The following is a 20,075-nucleotide window of genomic DNA, read 5'->3' on the forward strand; positions in this document are numbered from 1 at the left end:
GTGATTGCCTCGACCCTGATTTAACTACATGCACTTGATTACATAATTGGGAGTCAACAGGAAGTGTGTGCCTCTTGGTAAATCTTTTCTTTTGGTGCTGTTTTGGGGATTTATTTTTTTATCTTGCTGATATAAAAAATTAAAGAGAACAGCTAACCCAAGTCACTATTTTCTGTTTTCTTTATAGCTAATTTCTACATCCTCCCTGGTCAGCTTGATGCTCTACTATGTGGAAACAGCTCTGACTCAGGGTAAGTTAGAGCGTCACTCTCTAAATGCATGCTGTCATATTTACTCTCCACCGAACTTGGACACATCAACAGTGATGTAACCATACCGCCCTCAAGCATCTGATTTTGACCTGATAGATCTCCAGGTCCAAGCGGCAACCTCTGGGCCTGAAAACGGAGCCTTTGGAGTTCTTTGAATGGCCAATTGAGGCTGGCAATAAATGCAAACACACATTTATTTTTACCATAAAAATACTTCAGTAAAGGGTCCCAAATCATGTCAAACAGACTCCTCCTGTCCTCATTATACAGTCTTAGTCTTTCCAGATGTAGTGTTTGCCATTTCGCCCAACCATAGATTGTAAGTCGGTACAAAGTCCATCTTCCACACCCTCAGAATAATTTTAATTTTACTGAATAAAACAGCTTTTTTCCTCATATTTGTTAGCAGCAATTAAGGGGTTTGTAGCTCCGAGGATGGCTACAGAAACAGAAACAGAAAAACAATGAAAAATACCTTTCCAGAATGATGAGTTTACTACATGACCAAAAAGTATGTGTATCATAGTTTCAAAGTTGGAAAAATGTTTTTGAATGTAGTCACAGATTTGAAGATATCTAAAAAAAACTGGATGTAAGTCAATTGTGCAAAGTTTTTAATTGTGCAAATGGTGCAATGTTGTCATTTATATACAGATCACTAATTCTGCAAATCCCTTTTTGAATCCAGGTGAGAAAAGCTGCGTCGTTAAGACCTGGTACAAATTAGTGATTTTGCCAAATTGGGGCATCCACATATATTTTCGGAGCTTTAATGTACAACTGTTCCAAATTTTTAAAGTATTGCCTACAACAAAACTGCACCACAAAAATATAAGTCCCTGGTGGTAGTGGGACAATTAATAAGAGCCATAAGAGAGGTCTTCTTACAGAACAGCTGTTCTATTGCTGACCATGCAGGGCATGCACCAGAGGAAGATGGGGGGCCTCTTTTCCACCATGCAATAACAGACAAATGAGCAGCCCAATAATACAGTTGAAAATTCCGTAAACCACCAGCCCCTTTCGACTTGGATAAGTGTTTTTTAGATATTCTGACAGCCTTATAGTTCCAAATGAAGAGTATTACTATTGAGTCTAGTTGTTTGAAGTATGTCTTAGCAATGTAACATGGAATTGACTGAAAAAGGTAAAGAAAGCGTGGCAAAACTATCATTTTTGTTGCATTAATCTTCCCAGGGGGATGCTTTTTTATGTAACTGAGTGACAGGCTGTCTGCCAATAGTGTGCTCGACTTTTCAGTCAGATTCAACCCTTGCTCCTCCACAGCGCCAGACTCTTACCCAAATATAGTCGCACCAGGCTTCAAAAAACGGCAGACGGCTGAAATGCCAAACTTTGAAATACTTCAAAATGAGAGTCCACAAACAAATGGGTGACGTCACAGTTGCTACATCCATTATTTAAACAATCTATGATCAGGCAATTCTTTACCAGAGCAGGCCCTACCCGTTGAGTGATACAAGCAGTTACTTAGGGCTCCCTTGTCTCTGGGGGGGCCCTGGAAAAGATTTTTTAATGTTCATGAAACAGAAACGAAAATAAAAATTGAACCTCTAAGCTGATAGCATTTTTTTCCATTTTTGCTTACAAATACTGACAAAGAATAAGCCCAGAGACAGAGGAACATGGACATTGTATATCTTGATTCCTTTTTGTGGGCCATTTTATTTTAATGTTTTGTTTAAGCAGTGCTCCATTTGTCTTTATTTCCCATTTGATCACTATAACGGACTTGCACACTTTGTGCATCCTATCTTTTTGATTGTGCCATTTCCCTTTTACATTCAAACATCTAACACATGAAGACAGGTGAGATTCAGCCCTTTTCAATGAAACATAAAGACTAAAATATACATCATAACCAATTCTAGCCAAAGGCCCTGACAAGGACTATTAATAGGGTTTGGGGATAACAGATAAATACTCGTGTCAAGTGTTGCTGCTAATAGGTCCCACTTTAGTCTTTACATATTTTTTTATGCATCATGTGTGCTTAAAGCAATTTTTACAAAATAAGTTGACCCAGTATCATGTAAAGTGGCAACGTGTCAAAATGAGGTGGAGGGGGCTTAAAACAAAGCCTGTTTAGGACCTCCAAAAATCTAGGGCTGTCCCTGAATTTCACCATACACAAAAAGGCACACACGCACAAGTATACAATGAAAAATCAAGAAAGACTTTTTTACATGCCCATTTTCAAAGTTTTGCTTTATCTGAGGCTGCCAGTGATGCCCAACTGTGTTGAAGCTAAAGTTGAACATAACCGTTTTTGTATTCATTTGTGTTCCTTCAGGCGATGTCCAGAAGGCTTCACATGTATGAAAGCCGGAAGGAACCCCAACTATGGTTACACCAGCTTTGACAGCTTCGGGTGGGCTTTCCTCACCCTCTTTCGTCTCATGACTCAAGACTTCTGGGAAAATCTCTACATGCTGGTGAGACCGTGTTTTCCGAAACTCCTCTGTCTTTTCTCCATAGTCTCAAATTGACACATTAATCTCCAGAAAAAGCAGAAAGTACGACTGCATATTTTGTCACAGTATGACCTATAGATGAAATCTTTGACCCTTCTTGCACCTGTTTTAGAGAACTACAGTATATTTAAAGCATCTCTAGTCTTACCTAGACAAGTAAAACACCCCTTAAGCAGTACTAATGATTTTGTCCTCTCTTCATCATAAAAAAAAATATATATCATCATCTTAATACCTGGATGAATCAGCAAAAGTGCCTCTCAGCAGCTCTTACCCATCAGTTCATTTGCCCTCTGAATAAGAGGGAAGGAAGGACAGCTGATCAGAAATACTGTGGCTAGCAGTGTGTGACCAGTATAATCGTGTTTGTCTTTCATGCAGGGAGAAAAGAATTTCTTTATTTGCATTTGTAATGAAACACTGAATAAAAGTGAATTAATTTTTGATAAATGACCTTTACAGCAGTCATTTTCTGTGCTAAATTTATTTTTTCAAAGGTCACTAAAGCAGTATGACATCTCTGCTTTCTTTATTCTTTCGACTTTTGGTTGTTCTGAGAGACACGCATGCATGTTCATAATATGAAACGTGAAAAGATATCTCTAATGTTAACTACCATGCTACCGTACTACCATGAGACTGCAGTAGCAGCTAAGTATTTCTTTCCTTCTCCTCCAGACCTGCACCACCGCAGCCATAATAGATTCACTTCATTTGGCAAATAGGCCAGTCAGTGTGTGTGTGTGTGTGTGTGTGTGTGTGTGTGTGTGTGTGTGTGTGCGTGTGCGTGTGTGTGTGAATTTAAAATTGGGAATTCCTGCACTCTAAGGCTTCTTTCCTGTCTGGAGGTTTTCCTGGGAAAAACTTAAACCCCACTATAGAAGCAGCAGCAATGCTGAACAAACACACATATACATACTGTAACTCTAACAGAATAAGAAAGTACTGCAGAAAAAAAAATCATTATTGTATAGCATCTGTTTTAGTAAGAGTGCATTCCATTTATATCAATAGGACAATAGTTTGCATTATTTTCTATGTTAAGTCCCTATAAATCTTATTGCTTTGTCCGTGTGTATCAATCAGACTCTACGAGCCGCAGGGAAGACCTACATGATCTTCTTTGTGCTGGTCATCTTTGTGGGCTCCTTCTACCTGGTGAATCTCATCTTGGCTGTGGTGGCCATGGCTTATGAGGAGCAGAACCAGGCCACTATTGAGGAGGCGGAACAGAAAGAAGCTGAATTCAAGGCCATGCTGGAGCAGCTCAAGAAGCAGCAGGAGGAAACCCAGGTTGGTCTCACTCTCTGTCTCACACACAGACATCTTTACATATTTTTCATATTTTGTGGTTTTCATGTGTCTTTTTTTTCCTTCAGGCTGCTGCCATGGCAACATCTGCAGGCACGGTGTCAGAGGCTGCGTTAGAGGATGAAGGAGGAGGGCACTTGTCCCGCAGCTCCTCTGAGGTCTCCAAGCTGAGCTCCAAGAGTGCCAAGGAGCGCCGCAATCGCAAGAAGAAATGGCGTCAGAAAGAGCAGGAGAAAGAGAAAGGAGACAGTGAGAAGGTTGTTAAGTCTGAGTCAGACGATGGCAGCAAGAAAAGCACCATTCGTTTCCCAGGAAGCCGGCTTGGGAGAAAGACGTCCATTATGAACCAGGTGAAGTTTGCGAGAAAAGCATTAAATTAAATGCAGCCTGCTGTTTGACTTAGCATGTGCAAATACATCTACTTATGCTTCTTAACACATAACTAGTGATGATAAAGGAATTGTGGGGTGTTTTCAGATCTTTTTACCATACAGCCTTCCTCACATGACCCAATTGAGGTAGATTAGACCTCAACTTGTGTCCAGAAGGCAAACTATCAGTGACCTTCACAAGGCTCTTCTCTCCAGAGCCACAGCCATCCTAAGGCTCTTCCTGCCAATTCAGTGTTATTGCTGATGGCTCTTTTTCACCTTGCTCTCTTTAAGATTGTTAGTGTGTTGTAAGTTGTTTTATAGACAAGAAGACCACTTAAACCCAAACTAAGTCATAACCACGATCATAGTGTATTGAGACTGCGACAATACAAAGACTTTTGAGGGATTAAGACCAAGTAAAGACTGAGGGCCATCTTGAAGCCAGAGTCCAAGACAAGGCCGAGACCTTACAAAAGTGGTCTTTAGACCAATACCAATCTTAAGTACTACAACGCTGGTTGTGTGGTTTGGCAGGAGATTGGACTGCAAGCTCCGGGCATCCAACTTCAAAAGGCAGTTCTTGCGCTCCAATCACCACCAACCACCACCTGCACCAGTCGCTTAGTTCTTTACACTATGCGAGTTTCTTCTCAAAGACCTCATCAAAGCAAAAACGGATTGTCCGCTCCAGCTGGATGAATTGTTTGATTGCTCGGTTGGAGATCAATATCTGGTCTCGCAGTGGTGGCAATGTTCTTCAGCTACCTCTCCAGGTCTACACACAACTTCCAGGCCAGGATTTTAGTGGAATTTTTCTCCCTAGATGTTTGGTGTTTGGCTTAGGTAATGACCTTCAACACTTGGTCATGGTGGTCATAATGCCAGAGGTATGGTCCCTCTGCCAGGGCTTTGGAGCAGCAACCTAAGATGTGTTCCAGGATCCCCTTTTCCGTACACAATTGACATGCTCGTGACTTCTCTTTGCCCTTTATGTTGATGTTTGTTTGATTGGGAAACACATCATACAGTCCCTGAACAAAGAACTTGATCAGGTGGAGGTAGCCCTGTTGCAGCTTAACCAAGCTCCCCTTTCTTTCAAGAGCATTTCTCCATCTTGACCAGGCCCCCTGTTTGTTTCAGTGCATCACTCTTACTTCTGCTGGACTTTGAGATGCTTCTCTGTTGCTGACACTTGAGGTTGGGAAGGACCCAAGTCTGTCTCTGCTTTGGGTAACCACTTTCACTGGGACATCTCCTCTGCTTGGCACTTTCTTTCAGTCTTCATCTCAATGCCAGCTTTTGTCACCTTTAGGTTATGCTGACTGATGGCATCCCAGCAGTTCTTTGGTCCTCTAATTCCCCCTTCAAAGATTTGAGTTGTAGCTGCAGCATGTTGCTGTGCACATCGAGTGTAATGCTGTTCAGACTCCAAGGAAGCTCTCCAAGGCTTAAGTGGTTGAGTATGACATTTTGCACACCAGGAATGGCCACGGAAGAATCCCACATTGGTACAGCCACATCTTGACTAGTCCTTTTATTTAAGCGAGGCTTCTGCTTCAGTGCAGGTTGATCAGACAGATTTTAGATCATGTGAGGTGCTGTCAAACACCTATGCTTTTCATTGGATTATCTGTGCTGGTTCAATCATGGTGTTTGTGATGGTGAAGAACATGAAACTTGTCTTCAACACCAGAGATCCTGATTTTGCTGTTTTCAGTCTAATCTGGGCACCACCTTATCTCCTTGAATCCCTGTAGAATCCATCAAGATCCTAGTAGAGGATGTGTGATGACTGTCAGGTCCTCCATAAGAGCCCTTTGTGGTTGGCATTGGCCAAATTTGGTCTATGGCCTTCTGTATTCTGGCTTTGCTGACTTGGCAATTACGTTCATTGCCAGAGAAAACAAAGTGATAGCGATATGGGTTGTCTTGTTTCTGCTCCCACCAGGACCTTTGTTCTAGTCTGATAGATCTTCGGGAAAAAAAGAGCCTTGTTCTTGTAAATCTTGTCATATAGGCATCACTTGTTCCTCCGACTGGACTGCTCATTCTCACCTTTTAGCCTCCCTTGGAGGTATGTTTCCATGAGATTCCCTGCAGCTTAGTTTTGGTCTCCTCCTTGCAGAGGCAGACTGGGTTACCAACCTCTTCTACTACAGGAGAAGTCTCTCCGAGCAATCACTGTCATGGTGTCATGATTGTCAACCAGACTTTCCTGGTCACCACCGAATGGTCAGCTTTCCTTTGTACAAAAAACCCTAATTGCTTCTTGACCCATCATCAGTGATTCCTGTAATCATCAGATGTGTCAGGTTAACATTGTCCTCAGCCTCTATCCTAAAGGCATGTTAGCTATGTCTTCCCCTTGGCTCTGTCTAGAGCCACAGCTGTCTTGTGACTCAATGCTTAGCGTTTTGTACGCTATAGCTCAAGGTTGGGCTGCACCTTTCTCTCCAACTACCTTGCCTACACTCACTGACCAGTACCTTGTCCTACACAAGTTTTTTCCTGACACTTCATCCTAACAATCTTCCATGTGGCCTCAGCTACAGCAAGAGGATTTTTTTGACAGATTCAGACAAGGAAATGATAAAGTTAATAGGTTTTGTATGTGTCGACACAAATGTCAACCTTGTGCCTCTGTACCAGCAACAGCCATGGCAGAAAGCATTATGTTTTGGGGTCGCTCATATGTATATCCCATTCTTGTGGACACTATATCTCAAGAATGCCTTGAGGGAATTTCCTCAAACTTTCACTTGGACTGAATGATGAACTGATTGGAATTTAGTGGTCAAAGGTCAAGGTCACTGTGACCTTGCAAAACACCCTTTCAATCATAACTCAAGAATGCATCCACTAATTATGACAAAATTTCACACCAATGTCTAATTTTATTTGACATTTTATGTTTAAAATGTTAATAATCAACTTCTCTGTGACATCATAATGTTCTGGAAAAACACTTTTCTGGCCATTACTCAAGGTCATAACTCAGGAACAGAAGGGCGACATTTTATCAGATACTGAATTAGTGACACTAAACTTGGGTGTCCACTTTGAATCTGTGATGATTGTATTAATATTCTGTGCTGCCAGATTGAAGATGTGTGTGGATCATCCTTGTTTTAGAAGCTTACATTTTTAAAGCATTGCCTAATGCTATGGCTAATTATGATTCTGGAAAGACATGGATGTAAACTGTAACTTGACTGTTTAGCGGAGGCATCCAACTCCAAGATGGGAATTCAAATTTTTTTGGTAAACTGTATGTAATTAAAAATACTTTAATTATTATGAATGCTCTCAGTAGAATCATAAAAGGCAAGCTTTTAAACAAAACTAAATTGCATTGTAATATTTTCCAGATAATAGAAGAAAACAACTGGGAATGTGTCAGATCAAAACTTAAAAGCATGCATTGGGCTGCAGTTTTGTTCTGTTCCTTATGAGTCAGCAGTAGTAGCCAGAATACTAAGATTAAATGAAAAAAAAAAGTTTTTCTTATAATTTATGGTCAGTTTATTGGTTAAATCATGTGATAGTCCCACAATTATAACTACTGGGTTCCTGTGTCTGTGGTCTTTACAGAACAATGAGAAAAATAGCATAAAGGAAAGACAATGGATTAATCAAATCATATGAACTATAATTTTGTATAACTTCATTGCCATCTTATAGTATAGTGTTATGATGCAGATCTCATATCATCTCTTATATCAGTGATAGGGCATAATTGCAACAAAAGCTCTCCATTTACTTATCATTGTTGCATCACTAATTTTGTGACAAACGAGGAAACTCCAGTGACAACTTTAACTTTGTGCCCCCTTTGCCTTGTTCACCTTGTCTGCCCCTTTTATTTACACATCGACTGTCTCCTGCTGTTTTTTAATAACTCTTCAATTCTTCCCCTCTACACCTGTCCCTCTCTTCTCAGTCACTACTCAGCATCCCAGGCTCTCCCTTCATGTCGCGCCACAACAGTCGCAGCAGCATCTTCAGCTTCAAAGGCCGTTCCAAGGACATGGGCTCAGAGAACGAGTTTGCAGACGATGAGCACAGTACGGTAGAGGAGAGTGAAGACCGTCGAGGCTCCCTGTTTATCCCCTACCGCCGCAACAGCTACAGTGGCTACAGCCAAGGCTCATCACGCATCCACCCGCTGGCACCCCACTCTGGAGGGAAGAGGAACAGCACGGTGGACTGCAATGGCGTGGTGTCTCTCATCGGCCCTGGGCCCGGCAGACGGCTTCTGCCTGAGGTGAAAATAGATAAGGCAGCCACTGATGACAGTGTAAGGACGTCCGTGGGACACCAATACAGTTTAGGCATGATGGTGGTGGCCCCAGTTTCTGCAGCTTCACAACCTATTCCCCTTGGCTCTTGATCCTCTGTTCCCTGAACTCAATCGATCCCTTTTTCTCCCCTGAATATCTAGATTCTGTCTTATTATTTCATTTGACATTTACACTCCCACCCTGATCTAATGCCCCTTTTCTGCTGCTCTGTTTTTAACAGCTCTAGAAGACACTAACCAGCTGAAACAGTATCCCTCTGCCTTACAAGCATCATGACGATCATTTCATTGATTAATATCTAACAGTAATGTGATATGATATCAGCCCCTCTTAGTTCCCCTAACAGTTCTGTCATCCAGCTTACTCATTCAGTCACTGTCATTCATAAAAAGCAAGACTATTAGAATATTTAACAGGAAAAACAACAACTTTTGAAATTCTAAGGGGCATTCCCCATCCAAGTCCACACTGTTTTACCTACCCCTTTATTTATGTCTCTGTCCACCTTACTCTCTTTCCTCCTTGTTCTCATTTATCTTCCACTCCCAAGCCACTGGATGGTGCAAGAACAAATCTGAAACTTTTTCTATAGTGATATTTCTCCTCAGTCTAGCTAGCATGGTATAGACCCCCTCTTTTATTCTCAACCAATTGACCTGCTTTTACCTTTTGACCTTTCTTAAAATGTAGCATGGTGTCACAGCAAAATGATGTCTTGAATTCCCCTTGGTTCTTGACATGCATGTCATTGCATGCAGTTTAATGTTGTTTACTTAGGGTTTGTAGCTATGTGCACAGTAAATGATGAAGGATCAAGAAATGGTACCGTAAATTCTCAAATAAAAGCCTAATAATAAGTATGTTATACATACACTAATATAAAGTCCTATTTAACAAAATAGTTTGTGTCACTGAGTGCCTGGTCCTCCTCTCAGTTGTGGTAAATTAAGGCAACCATTTGAGAATTGACAGTATGAATTTGAAGACTATTGTTTGATATGCTGCAGGGAATGCTTAAATTGAACAAAAAAGGAAATTTGGGGGAATCATACAGTAAGATCTGATGTGAAAAGCTGAATTAACCATGTTAGGCTTACCTATGGCATCATTCAAGGTTAAGATAGCTTAAAAGCATGAATCTTACTGCACATTGTTTCATGTGAGTACTGACTCTGACTGACATTGTGTCTTTCTCTGAGTACAGACTACTGACGTGGAGATTAAGAAGAAGCACTCTGGCTCTCTCATGGTATCTGTGGATCAGCTCAACTCCTCCTTCAAAGGAAAAGACCGTGCCAACAGTCAGATGAGCGTAGTCACCAACACACTCTTAGAGGGTACAAACAATGCACACGTTTCCTTTTTCCTCTGAAGATTTTTGTACCAAAATATAATCTGTATTATTCAGATTAAAACATCCACTGAGCACTGCATTTACACCTGTACTTAAATATGTGTATTTGTGACTCATATGCATACTGTCTGCATTAGATCTAGATATGGAAATTAGGAGGAAGGCAGTCTGGTGTTAGTCAGCATTATCTTTATGCAGACAAGGCATTTAGATACAGATGCTGTCTTTTACTCGCCAGGAAATTTTAAGTCACTACAATATAATTGAAAACATGTATATATATTTGGGGTATATGTCAGATCTTTTTAGTTTTGGCTAGTCAATCAAATATTTGATGATTTGTTTGTTTTTCCATTTAAAGTTTTAATGTTTAATCAGGGCTCAGCGGGACATTTGGCGTGACAGTGGCATTCACATCATCAAGTAAACAAGCTAACAGCACTAACAACAGATCGCAAATGCGCAACAACATTTTTTGCTGACACAGATAGATATCAACAAAAGCCAGAGACTGTATCCTATTAACTTGCTGTGAGCTGCAAATTCACCACTTCTTCACCTCATGGTGCGTTCTCTCTCTCTGTGCTGCTGCCTGCACGTCTGCAGCTGCAAAGAGTAGCATGAAAGTCAAGAGCACTCAGCAAAATTTGGGGACCAAAATGTCCCTAGAAGTACACTGCACATAAAAAAAGCGACTGCTTGACTTGAAGCTGTCTCAATCAACTGTGGGTCTCCAACTGATAATATGAGGCTCTGACTTTAGGGGAAGCCCCTCAAAGCAGTGAAAATACTCTCAATATAGCCTACACTTAAACTGATATTGAATTTTTTTTAGTTGACTAAAATATGTTTTGCAGCTGGCCCACATTTATTATTTAGTTTTCGTGGTGGTAGTCCTGTCTGCCTCTCCAAACTAGGGACATGCAGACTGCCTATTACTATAGGTAATAAACTGACTAAAAGCCCACTTCAAAAAAATATGAACTTTCCCTTAAAGGGACTCCCTCCTAACTGTTTTTCTCAGTCTTTTTTTTCTTTACATCTTTGTGCAGAGTTGGAGGAGTCTCAGAGGAAGTGTCCTCCTTGTTGGTACAAGTTTGCCAATGTCTTCCTCATCTGGGAATGCTTTCCCATGTGGCTGAAGATCAAGCACATTGTCTACTTGATCGTCATGGACCCATTTGTTGACCTGGCCATCACCATCTGTATCGTCCTCAACACCCTCTTCATGGCCATGGAGCACTACCCCATGACTGAACATTTTGAGGGGGTCCTGTCTGTCGGCAACCTGGTAAGAAACTGCAGTTCTTTCTTTTGTCCCGTCTTGTGCCATGGCCATTTGTCTCAATAACTTTTTTTTTATGCCTGCCCGGACCTCATTATCTCTCCCAGGAGTTACAGCAGCATTGCAGGTTCAGTTTGGCCTAACTACATAACCTCAAACCAATACATCAATGCATCATTTGGTATGTGCACTTAAGAATACACACACACACACATAGCGTATATAGGACTCTGATGGGGTCTCATTAAAGATTTAGTCCCACTTTAATGTAGCCAGCCAGCCTGCTCCCCAAACTCTCATCACCCCCACTCAGGTCACTCTCCTGCTTCCGTTGCATCCTGCTTACCTCAACTCTACTCAACTCTAACTCTCTCTCTCTCTCTCTCTCTCTCTCTCTCTCTCTCTCTCTCACACACACACACACACACACACATACACACACACACACACACACACACACACACACAAAATAACAGTCATGTAATAAGGCTTGCCACTGATCTGTCCTGGACTGGTTTGGCAGAGTACATATTAACAAGTTCATATTAAACAAATGTACAGCAGACATTTTGATTTGTCTGTGCTCTCCCCTTGCCATCAGATACCACCGTAGCACAGCTGTCTGAGGGCAGCAGTATTGGCACAGTGTCAGTACTAAGACAGGAAATGAGGTCATAGGGATTGGCATGCTGTCAGGAGTAAAACAGGAACTGAAGTCAGAGGAACCAGCATGATGGATGGTGCAGTATGAATCATTGGGTGTTCTCTGCAGCACTGATGGGCCACATGATAAGCTGCTGGGTGGACAGTATTAAACAGGCTAAAACACTGAAGCTTCATACAAGTTCTGCTGGAGCCGCTGCTCTGTGACCTTGCCCTGTCAGAGGAGTCCTCACTCTAAGCAAATCCCAATCCATTTTTAATCAGCACTACATCCAATAAAACGCAGTGTAAGCAAGCCAGTTTTTTCCGTTCTGCACTCAATCTTCCCTCAAGACTCCTAGAATGAGGAAAGGATTTGAAATTTTGCCGGTTTTATGTTTGCTTGTAGTGCCTTTAAGACGTAATTTAGTTTTAGTTTAGTTTAGTTTAGTTTTTATTCAGTCATGACAACACCAAATATTGTACACAGTATTGACATTTCACACAAAATCACAAAATCATTTACTCAAGAATCATGTGTTGAATATTGACTGAAAAGGCATAGGCAGAAGCAGACTGCTTATTAAAGCCTATCCTATATTATCAACTTTTTGGTCCACCAACCTCCAGAAAAACAAAGAAGACACAACAACAGATAATTTCACACTTATAAGCTTCAAAAATAGCTTTACAAAGCATTTTCTTAAAAACCAAAAAAGAATGACATGTTTTTAAATTTATGTCGGCATCATTCCAGAATTTAACGCCTATAATGGAGACACATCTTCTTTTCATACCTTTTTTAGCTTTTTGTACAGTGAACTTGTAAACACCTCTAAGATTATAAGGACTGTCCTGAATTGAAAAGAACCTCTGTATTGAGTCAGGGAGCATTTTTGATTTTGCTCTGAACATAATTTGCATTATTTTATAATAAAACAGATCATTAAATTTCATAACATGAGAATTTAGAAAAAGTATTTCTGTGTGTGCATAATAGTTAGCATTATTGATGATACGTATAGCTCGTTTTTGCAATTTTACAATTGAATTTATGGTGGTTTTAAAGGTGGATCCCCACAATTCCACACAGTAAGACATATAGGGAACAATCAATGAGTAATAGATCAAATGCAAAGCCTTGGAATTTAGCACATTTCTGGATTTATATAGGATTGCAAGTGATTTTGAGATTTTCCCTTTAATATACTCAATGTGTTGTTTCCATGTTAGCTTTTGATCAATGACAACCCCAAGGAATTTAGTCTCAGAGACTCTTTCAATGTCAATATTACAGATTTTTAATTTAACATTACAGTCACTTTCATTTGGATTCCCAAATACCATAAATTTTGTTTTCTTAATATTTAAGGATAATTTGTTGACATCAAACCAAGTCTTGAGATTTTCCAGCTCCATTTCTACACAACACAAAAGTTCCTTTAAATTCTTACCCGAACAAAACAGATTGGTATCATCTGCAAATATTACATATCTAAAAAAATCGGTTACATTGCAGATGTCATTGATATAAAGAATGAACAGTATTGGACCAATCACTGATCCTTGTGGTACACCACATGTAATCTTTCTCAGTGCTGACATAGTATCATTAATTTGTACACACTGGTGTCTATTGCCTAAATAGCTTTCCAGCCAAGAATGAACAACCCCTCGTATTCCATACATCTCTAGCTTCTTCAATAACTGTCCGTGATCTATGGTGTCAAACGCCTTCTGCAGATCAATATACAGACCAATAGAACACTCACCATTTTCATTTGCATTTGCTATTTCTTCTACCATTTGCATTACTGCAAAGGCAGTAGTTCTGCTCTCTCTGAATCCATATTGATTTTCACTTAATAATTTATTTTTATGAATGAACAAATTTAATTGTTTCACAAACAATTTCTCTATAATTTTAGAAAATTGTGGCAAAAGTGATATTGGTCTGTAATTTTCCATATAGTGTTTATCTCCATTTTTATAAATTGGGATCACCTTTGCCAACTTCATGTCGTTAGGAAAAATTCCTTTTTGGAAAGACAGATTACAAACATAGGTCAAGGGTCTGACAATATAATCAATAACATCTTTAATAATTACAGTATCAATGGAATGTATGTCAAGTGATCTCTTATTTTTAAATTTTCTTACAATTTCAATAATATCAGTTTCATGTACCCCACTTAAAGAATTAATTATTAAGTAATTAAAGATTTTAAATTTTTTGTCAAATATAAAAGTCCGATTTAACAAAGCCACAGTCTCATGAAACAAATCTGCATCATTTCTGGAAATCATTGTATCTTTTGTGGTAATGTCATGCTGCACTAGTAGGTTGAGTAAAAATAAAGCAATCCTAAATCCCACTGAAATCGCTACCTGTGCACATCCTACATTATCATCCTGGTCACCATGAAGTACGTCACAAAATTTAATGGCACTTATGTTTGATTTATGGGAAAACTGTAATTTATAGAGTTACTTTGAAGTGCATCCCGTAAATGATAACCTTTATGCAATATTGTGTGTGGGTCCACAGGTGTTCACAGGCATCTTTGCTGGGGAGATGTTTGCCAAGCTGATTGCCATGGATCCCTACTACTACTTCCAGGAAGGCTGGAACTGCTTTGATGGCTTCATTGTGACGCTGAGTTTAGTTGAGCTGGGGCTGCAAGATGTGGAGGGTCTGTCAGTGCTCAGGTCATTCCGATTGGTAAGTGGAAGAGAGACAGGAATGTTTGCATTTGTTTAACATTTTTTCTGGTCGGCATGCACAGGCTGAAAAGATTGATTATAAAAAAGGATATTCGTCTTTTAACAGTCACACTTTGTGCAATGCTGATTTTCTTTGTTATCATCAAATTTCTCTCTCTAATGCTCCAAATCAAGACCGAGTTTAAGTTGCGAAAGTGCTTCTGTAATTAGTAAACCATCGTTATATCTTATAGATACACAAATTTATTAGCCGAACATTGGTATCAGGGTTCAGATCAGATTCAGTCAGTATCAGCTGACATTTCCCTGATGGACTGCCATGGGCCTATTTGCAAAAAGGTGACATTCACCGAATGCACTGATGTTTTTCAGTTTCACATCAATTCTGTTGAGGCTAAAAAGCAAAGCTCCAGACCGACAGCATCCTGGAGACATTACATAACATTATTGGGTTGAACAGAGATGAAAGGAAGCAGTAATCTCACTATCACACGTCAGAGGACGCACCCTATTTTTTCCCTGATAATGCTACATTGTGAACAATAAATGCACGTTGAAATCAGCAAAAGGGAAGCTAGTTAGAGATATGTGTTAGCAGACAGTGGCCAGAACTAACAGCTAATGGAGGTTGCATAGAGCTACATTATGATACATTTAAGCTGTATTCATGAAATCATTCTACTTTACCTTGGCCCAATACTCATTTTTACCAATGTATTCAAATACAGTTTTGTAAATCTTAGGTTTTGGCAAGCGACTTGAAGAGAAACATTTGTTTGATGGAGATATTTATTGATTTTTTAAAAGCAATAAAAAGCTAATTTTTTTATGATTAATATTTCTTTGTTTTTCCTGACCCTAAAGGGTGGAAAAAATTACAATAAAAACTAAATAAACAACACAGGTTTTGGCCCAGAACTTCAGTGTATCCGTTTCGAATTGTGTAAAAGTGTAAACCCTCATTATGGCTATATCTTGTATTTGAGCTGGACCAAATGGCACACACATGTTGACAGTAATATGAAATTAAAAAACATGACGCAGTCCAAATCCAACAACTTGGAGCTAGTCATGGTCCTAATATGAATAACTGTTGAATAACCCTTTTCCTGTTTGTCTCCTAGTTAAGAGTGTTCAAACTAGCCAAATCATGGCCCACCCTCAACATGCTGATCAAGATCATCGGTAACTCAGTGGGAGCTCTGGGTAATCTGACCCTGGTGCTGGCCATCATCGTCTTCATCTTTGCCGTGGTGGGCATGCAGCTGTTTGGCAAAAGCTACAAGGATTGTGTGTGCAAGATCGCCCAGTCCTGTGAACTGCCCCGCTGGCACATGAATGACTTCTTCCACTCCTTCCTGATTGTGTTCAGAGTGTTGTGTGGGGAGTGGATTGAAACTATGTGGGACTGTATGGAGGTGGCAGGACAAAGCATGTGCCTCATCGTCTTTATGATGGTCATGGTCATCGGAAACCTGGTGGTAAGAAATAAACAAAGATAACGTAGACACTATTGGATGACAGTAAAGCATTCATTTACTGTGAGTGCATGGGTTCCAGCTTTTGTGGTGTTTTTTTCTGAGGTGCTGAACCTGTTCCTGGCCTTGTTGCTGAGCTCATTCAGTGCAGACAACCTCGCTGCCACAGATGACGATGGCGAGCCCAACAACCTCCAGCTTGCAGTCGCCCGTATTAAGAAAGGGATTGCCTGGTTCAAGATTAACATGAGGCTCTTCATAGCCACAGTGCTCAAGAAGGTACCATATAGTTTAACATTGATATGCATGACCAATAAATCAATAAAAAATTCATGGTTGTTGAAAAACAATAAATGTTGTTATATAATGTGTGTCTTAGAGACTTCTATGATTGCAGTCTTTTTTTTCTAGTAAACTTTTTTGTTTGTTACTTTTTTTCACTCTGGAAAGCAACCAATAGAGGATGAACAGAAGCCTCTGGATGAAATGTACGAGAAGAAGCTCAACTGCATTGCAAACCACACAGTGGACATCAACCGTGAATTAGACTACGCTAAAAATGGCAATGGCACCACCAGTGGCATTGGGAGCAGTGTGGGAAAGTACATGATTGATGAGGACTACATGTCCTTCATCCACAACCCCAACCTCACGGTCTGCGTTCCTATCGCTGTTGGTGAGTCGGACTTTGAAAACCTGAACACGGAAGATTTCAGCAGTGAATCGGATGTGGAGAACAGTAAAGATGTGAGTAAAGCTGCATTTTCATCAAAGACTTTTGGTTTAGTTTACTAATGTATGAAAAACTCAGGGTTAAACCACCCACAGCTCAGCTCTGAGTGTTGATTCTCCACTGACCAATCAACAGACGGCGGTGTTTCTAGCTCCACTTTTTACCGGATCTGTGTGCTAGTCACCCCGTACAGAGAGTTTACCAAAAATGGAAATGCAAAAATATGCATACCATACTGAACTGAACTTGCTTGTGGACATGCTCCATAAGAGGAAATGTTTGCAGAGAGATGGGCAGCTGTTATGTTCTCACTTAAGAGTTTGTTGATAGTTTAGGTATATTATTGCTTGATGGAGTGGGATTATGTGGTGATTTTCATTTTGACACTGTTAGTTGGAGATCTGGATCTGTTCGAGATTTACCATAGCTGTGATGTTCTTGTGTTTGAAGGAATATCACCCATCAGCCAAATGAACATTTGTATATCGATGACTCACTTCGTATTATGTCAGATTTGTGAAGAAACCTTTGTTTTTCTCACATGCTTCCATTGTGAATGAAGATCCAAAAACTGGAAAAAATCTTGAGGAACTGAAGTCATGTTGTGTTGCTGTGTTTAACAACAGCAAAACCATATCAAAATATCTGCCTACAAACTCTCACACAAGTCCTGCAGTATAATCCAAGTCTCATGTATCCAGTCGTACACTCAGTACTTCCTAAACAGACAGCCCTCTCAGACTGGCAGGAGACTGGCTTTGATCAGAGCATAGATAATTTCAACTTTCTGTTCCATTTTAAATACTATGATTTGAAGAAAATGCTTGCACTTGGGAAGTACTGAGCATAAGACTGGACAGGTGAGACTTGGTTTATGCTGCACAGGTTGTGTGAGAGTTTGTAAACAGATGTTTTGATATAATTTTGCGGTTGTTATATGCAGTGAAGAAAGCCTTTAATAACTTATTTACAAGTTTAGGAATGTATCTTCTTAATTCAGCATGGTCCAAACAAATGCAACAGTACAGTTATGTTTACCAAAATGGTGACTTAATCATGTAATATAAGGGGATGCAATAAGTCAGAGTGCACGTGAGTAAATGAGTGTGTTTGTTTGGCATTGTGCCCATGTGGCATCTTTTGATCCATTAAGCAGAACTGGCCTGAGCTGCCACACTGAAGACATTTAGTTCACTTGACATATCAGAACATTCATTTAGACATGAGAGCTGTAACACTGAGTGCTGACACTGCAGACAGATAAAGGCAGTTCTGACGAGATGACAGACACGCAAACATACTGTCTACTGTATAATATGAATGTGGGATAAGGGTGAGGCAGACCCAATGCTTGTAGGGAAGTCTGATGCATGGGTCACCTTGACCTGATTTGTAGTAGGAGGAAAGGAGATAATGCAGCAGCATCACTACTGTACCTGCACCAGGTTCATATTCCACTGGGCTCCCTCAACCAACCACGCAACACTCTTCCCTGCACCACAGCCAGCCATGGGGTACACTGCAGGGAGCAGACACAGACAGAGCTACTAACAGCCAATCAGAAAAGCAGGGATCCATCTGGCTGTTTGGTAGAAAGAGAGAGAACAGAGAGGCAGCAGGAGAGAGTGCAACTGCGGTCCTTTGCTGACAACTTAAGATTGTAAAGTGCAGTATCATTCTCTAGTGAATTGAATAGGTTGTGTTTCTGCATGTGCACAAGTGTGTTTATACTTTATTGCAATAAGACTGCTGTTATGCTGGTGTTTCACTAGTTTGCCCTGCCTCACCATGACCTATTGTTAAAATATGACATGATTTATCAGTACGGTGAACTTCACCAAGCTGATTTCTACTAGTTATTCTAACACATCAGCAACACAGCTATAGGCATCCAAAAATATACTTGTCATAAACTGGATGTATTTATTGTATTTTTCATCACAACAGGTTTTGTTTTTGGTCATCACATTGATCAACTCTGATGTTTAACATTCTTCTTCACAGATGAATATGCCCTTCCTCACTAAGGAAATCTATATTTATGCATGTATAACAACGACCATCATTACCAGTGCAATCAATCACTGGTCAAGTTTATTTACCTCCTTGTGTATGTATTCAAAACTCTGCAGGATAGGCATTGGCAGAGGAAACTTTACCACATAGCTACCACATGCATGTTTATCTCTAGCAATAAATCATGTCATGTATATAAACCCAAAAGGGCATTAATGTAATGGTTGTGCTGGCACTGTGCCGTATCCATGCGATTTCGACATCTCACTGTTGAGCCTGTGATGTTTAGAGGTTGAACTGATCTCTTTGGTCCTCTGTTTGTCCCAGCTGGATGACACCAGTTCGTCTGAGGGCAGCACGATAGACATCAAGCCTGATGTGGAGGAGGTTGCAGTGGTGGAGGTAGTGGAGGAGTATGTTGACCCAGACCCCTGCTGGACAGACGGTAGGTGGTGTTTATTATTCGACTTTGTAGTAAATTTATATTTTTGGATCCCCATTAGCCACAACTAGGGTTGCAACTACTCCTCCTGAGGTCTACATAAGAAAACATTACGTCATAATATAAAACAAATATATGACTTAATTTAAAGTCCACGGCAAAAATAAACAAAAACGACAAGAAAATAGGGAAAAAAAATCAAATAAATAAAAACAAAAGGATAAATTAGTAACCATTAAAATACGACAACAGTGACAACAAGTATTCTCATAATATCTGAATGGTCAGTAAAAAATAACATTAATCTGATTTTTTACATTGTACCTGACCTAACCTTGTACTAGGGCTGGGTGATAAAGAGAAAAAGCAATTTAACATAAAATGATGCATGGGTTAAGAGGGTGGGGGTTAATACAGATATAGTCATGTACTTGCTGATATGCAAAATATAAAAAGAAGGAATTATGGTAAGTGAAATGGTTGGGGTGGGGCTGTGCAATATATTAAATATCACATTTTTTTTGTAAAAAAAAATATAAATATTGAGACAACATTGTAGGGCTGACTTTTGATGCTTTCATAAAATATTTACATGATGAGATTTATGATAGATAATCATCAGTAATGTGGATATAATGGCATGATATG

At 39.9% G+C, this 20,075-nt stretch overlaps 1 protein-coding gene across 5 annotated transcripts in view; it reads left to right on the plus strand.

Moving 5' to 3' along the window:
- scn8ab (sodium channel, voltage gated, type VIII, alpha subunit b) overlaps positions 1-20,075 on the plus strand; it is a 68,770-nt gene that overhangs the window by 27,152 nt on the left and 21,543 nt on the right. For 3 of the 5 annotated variants that reach the window (XM_088084156.1, XM_088084154.1, XM_088084149.1), the window contains exons 8-19: positions 188-251; positions 2,587-2,728; positions 3,854-4,060; positions 4,147-4,428; positions 8,393-8,749; positions 9,958-10,090; positions 11,160-11,398; positions 14,583-14,756; positions 15,883-16,239; positions 16,342-16,515; positions 16,687-16,983; positions 19,313-19,430. In XM_088084156.1, coding sequence (XP_087940282.1) covers positions 188-251; positions 2,587-2,728; positions 3,854-4,060; positions 4,147-4,428; positions 8,393-8,749; positions 9,958-10,090; positions 11,160-11,398; positions 14,583-14,756; positions 15,883-16,239; positions 16,342-16,515; positions 16,687-16,983; positions 19,313-19,430 — 2,544 coding nt within the window. The remainder of the gene's footprint in view (positions 1-187; positions 252-2,586; positions 2,729-3,853; positions 4,061-4,146; positions 4,429-8,392; positions 8,750-9,957; positions 10,091-11,159; positions 11,399-14,582; positions 14,757-15,882; positions 16,240-16,341; positions 16,516-16,686; positions 16,984-19,312; positions 19,431-20,075) is intronic. The other 2 variants (XM_088084159.1, XM_088084157.1) reach the window with 1 other exon arrangement.

This window comes from Plectropomus leopardus, chromosome 2 (assembly GCF_026936395.1).
Source record: "Plectropomus leopardus strain MGB_pleo_1.0 chromosome 2, ASM2693639v1, whole genome shotgun sequence".
Taxonomy (NCBI): Eukaryota; Metazoa; Chordata; class Actinopteri; order Perciformes; family Serranidae; genus Plectropomus; species Plectropomus leopardus.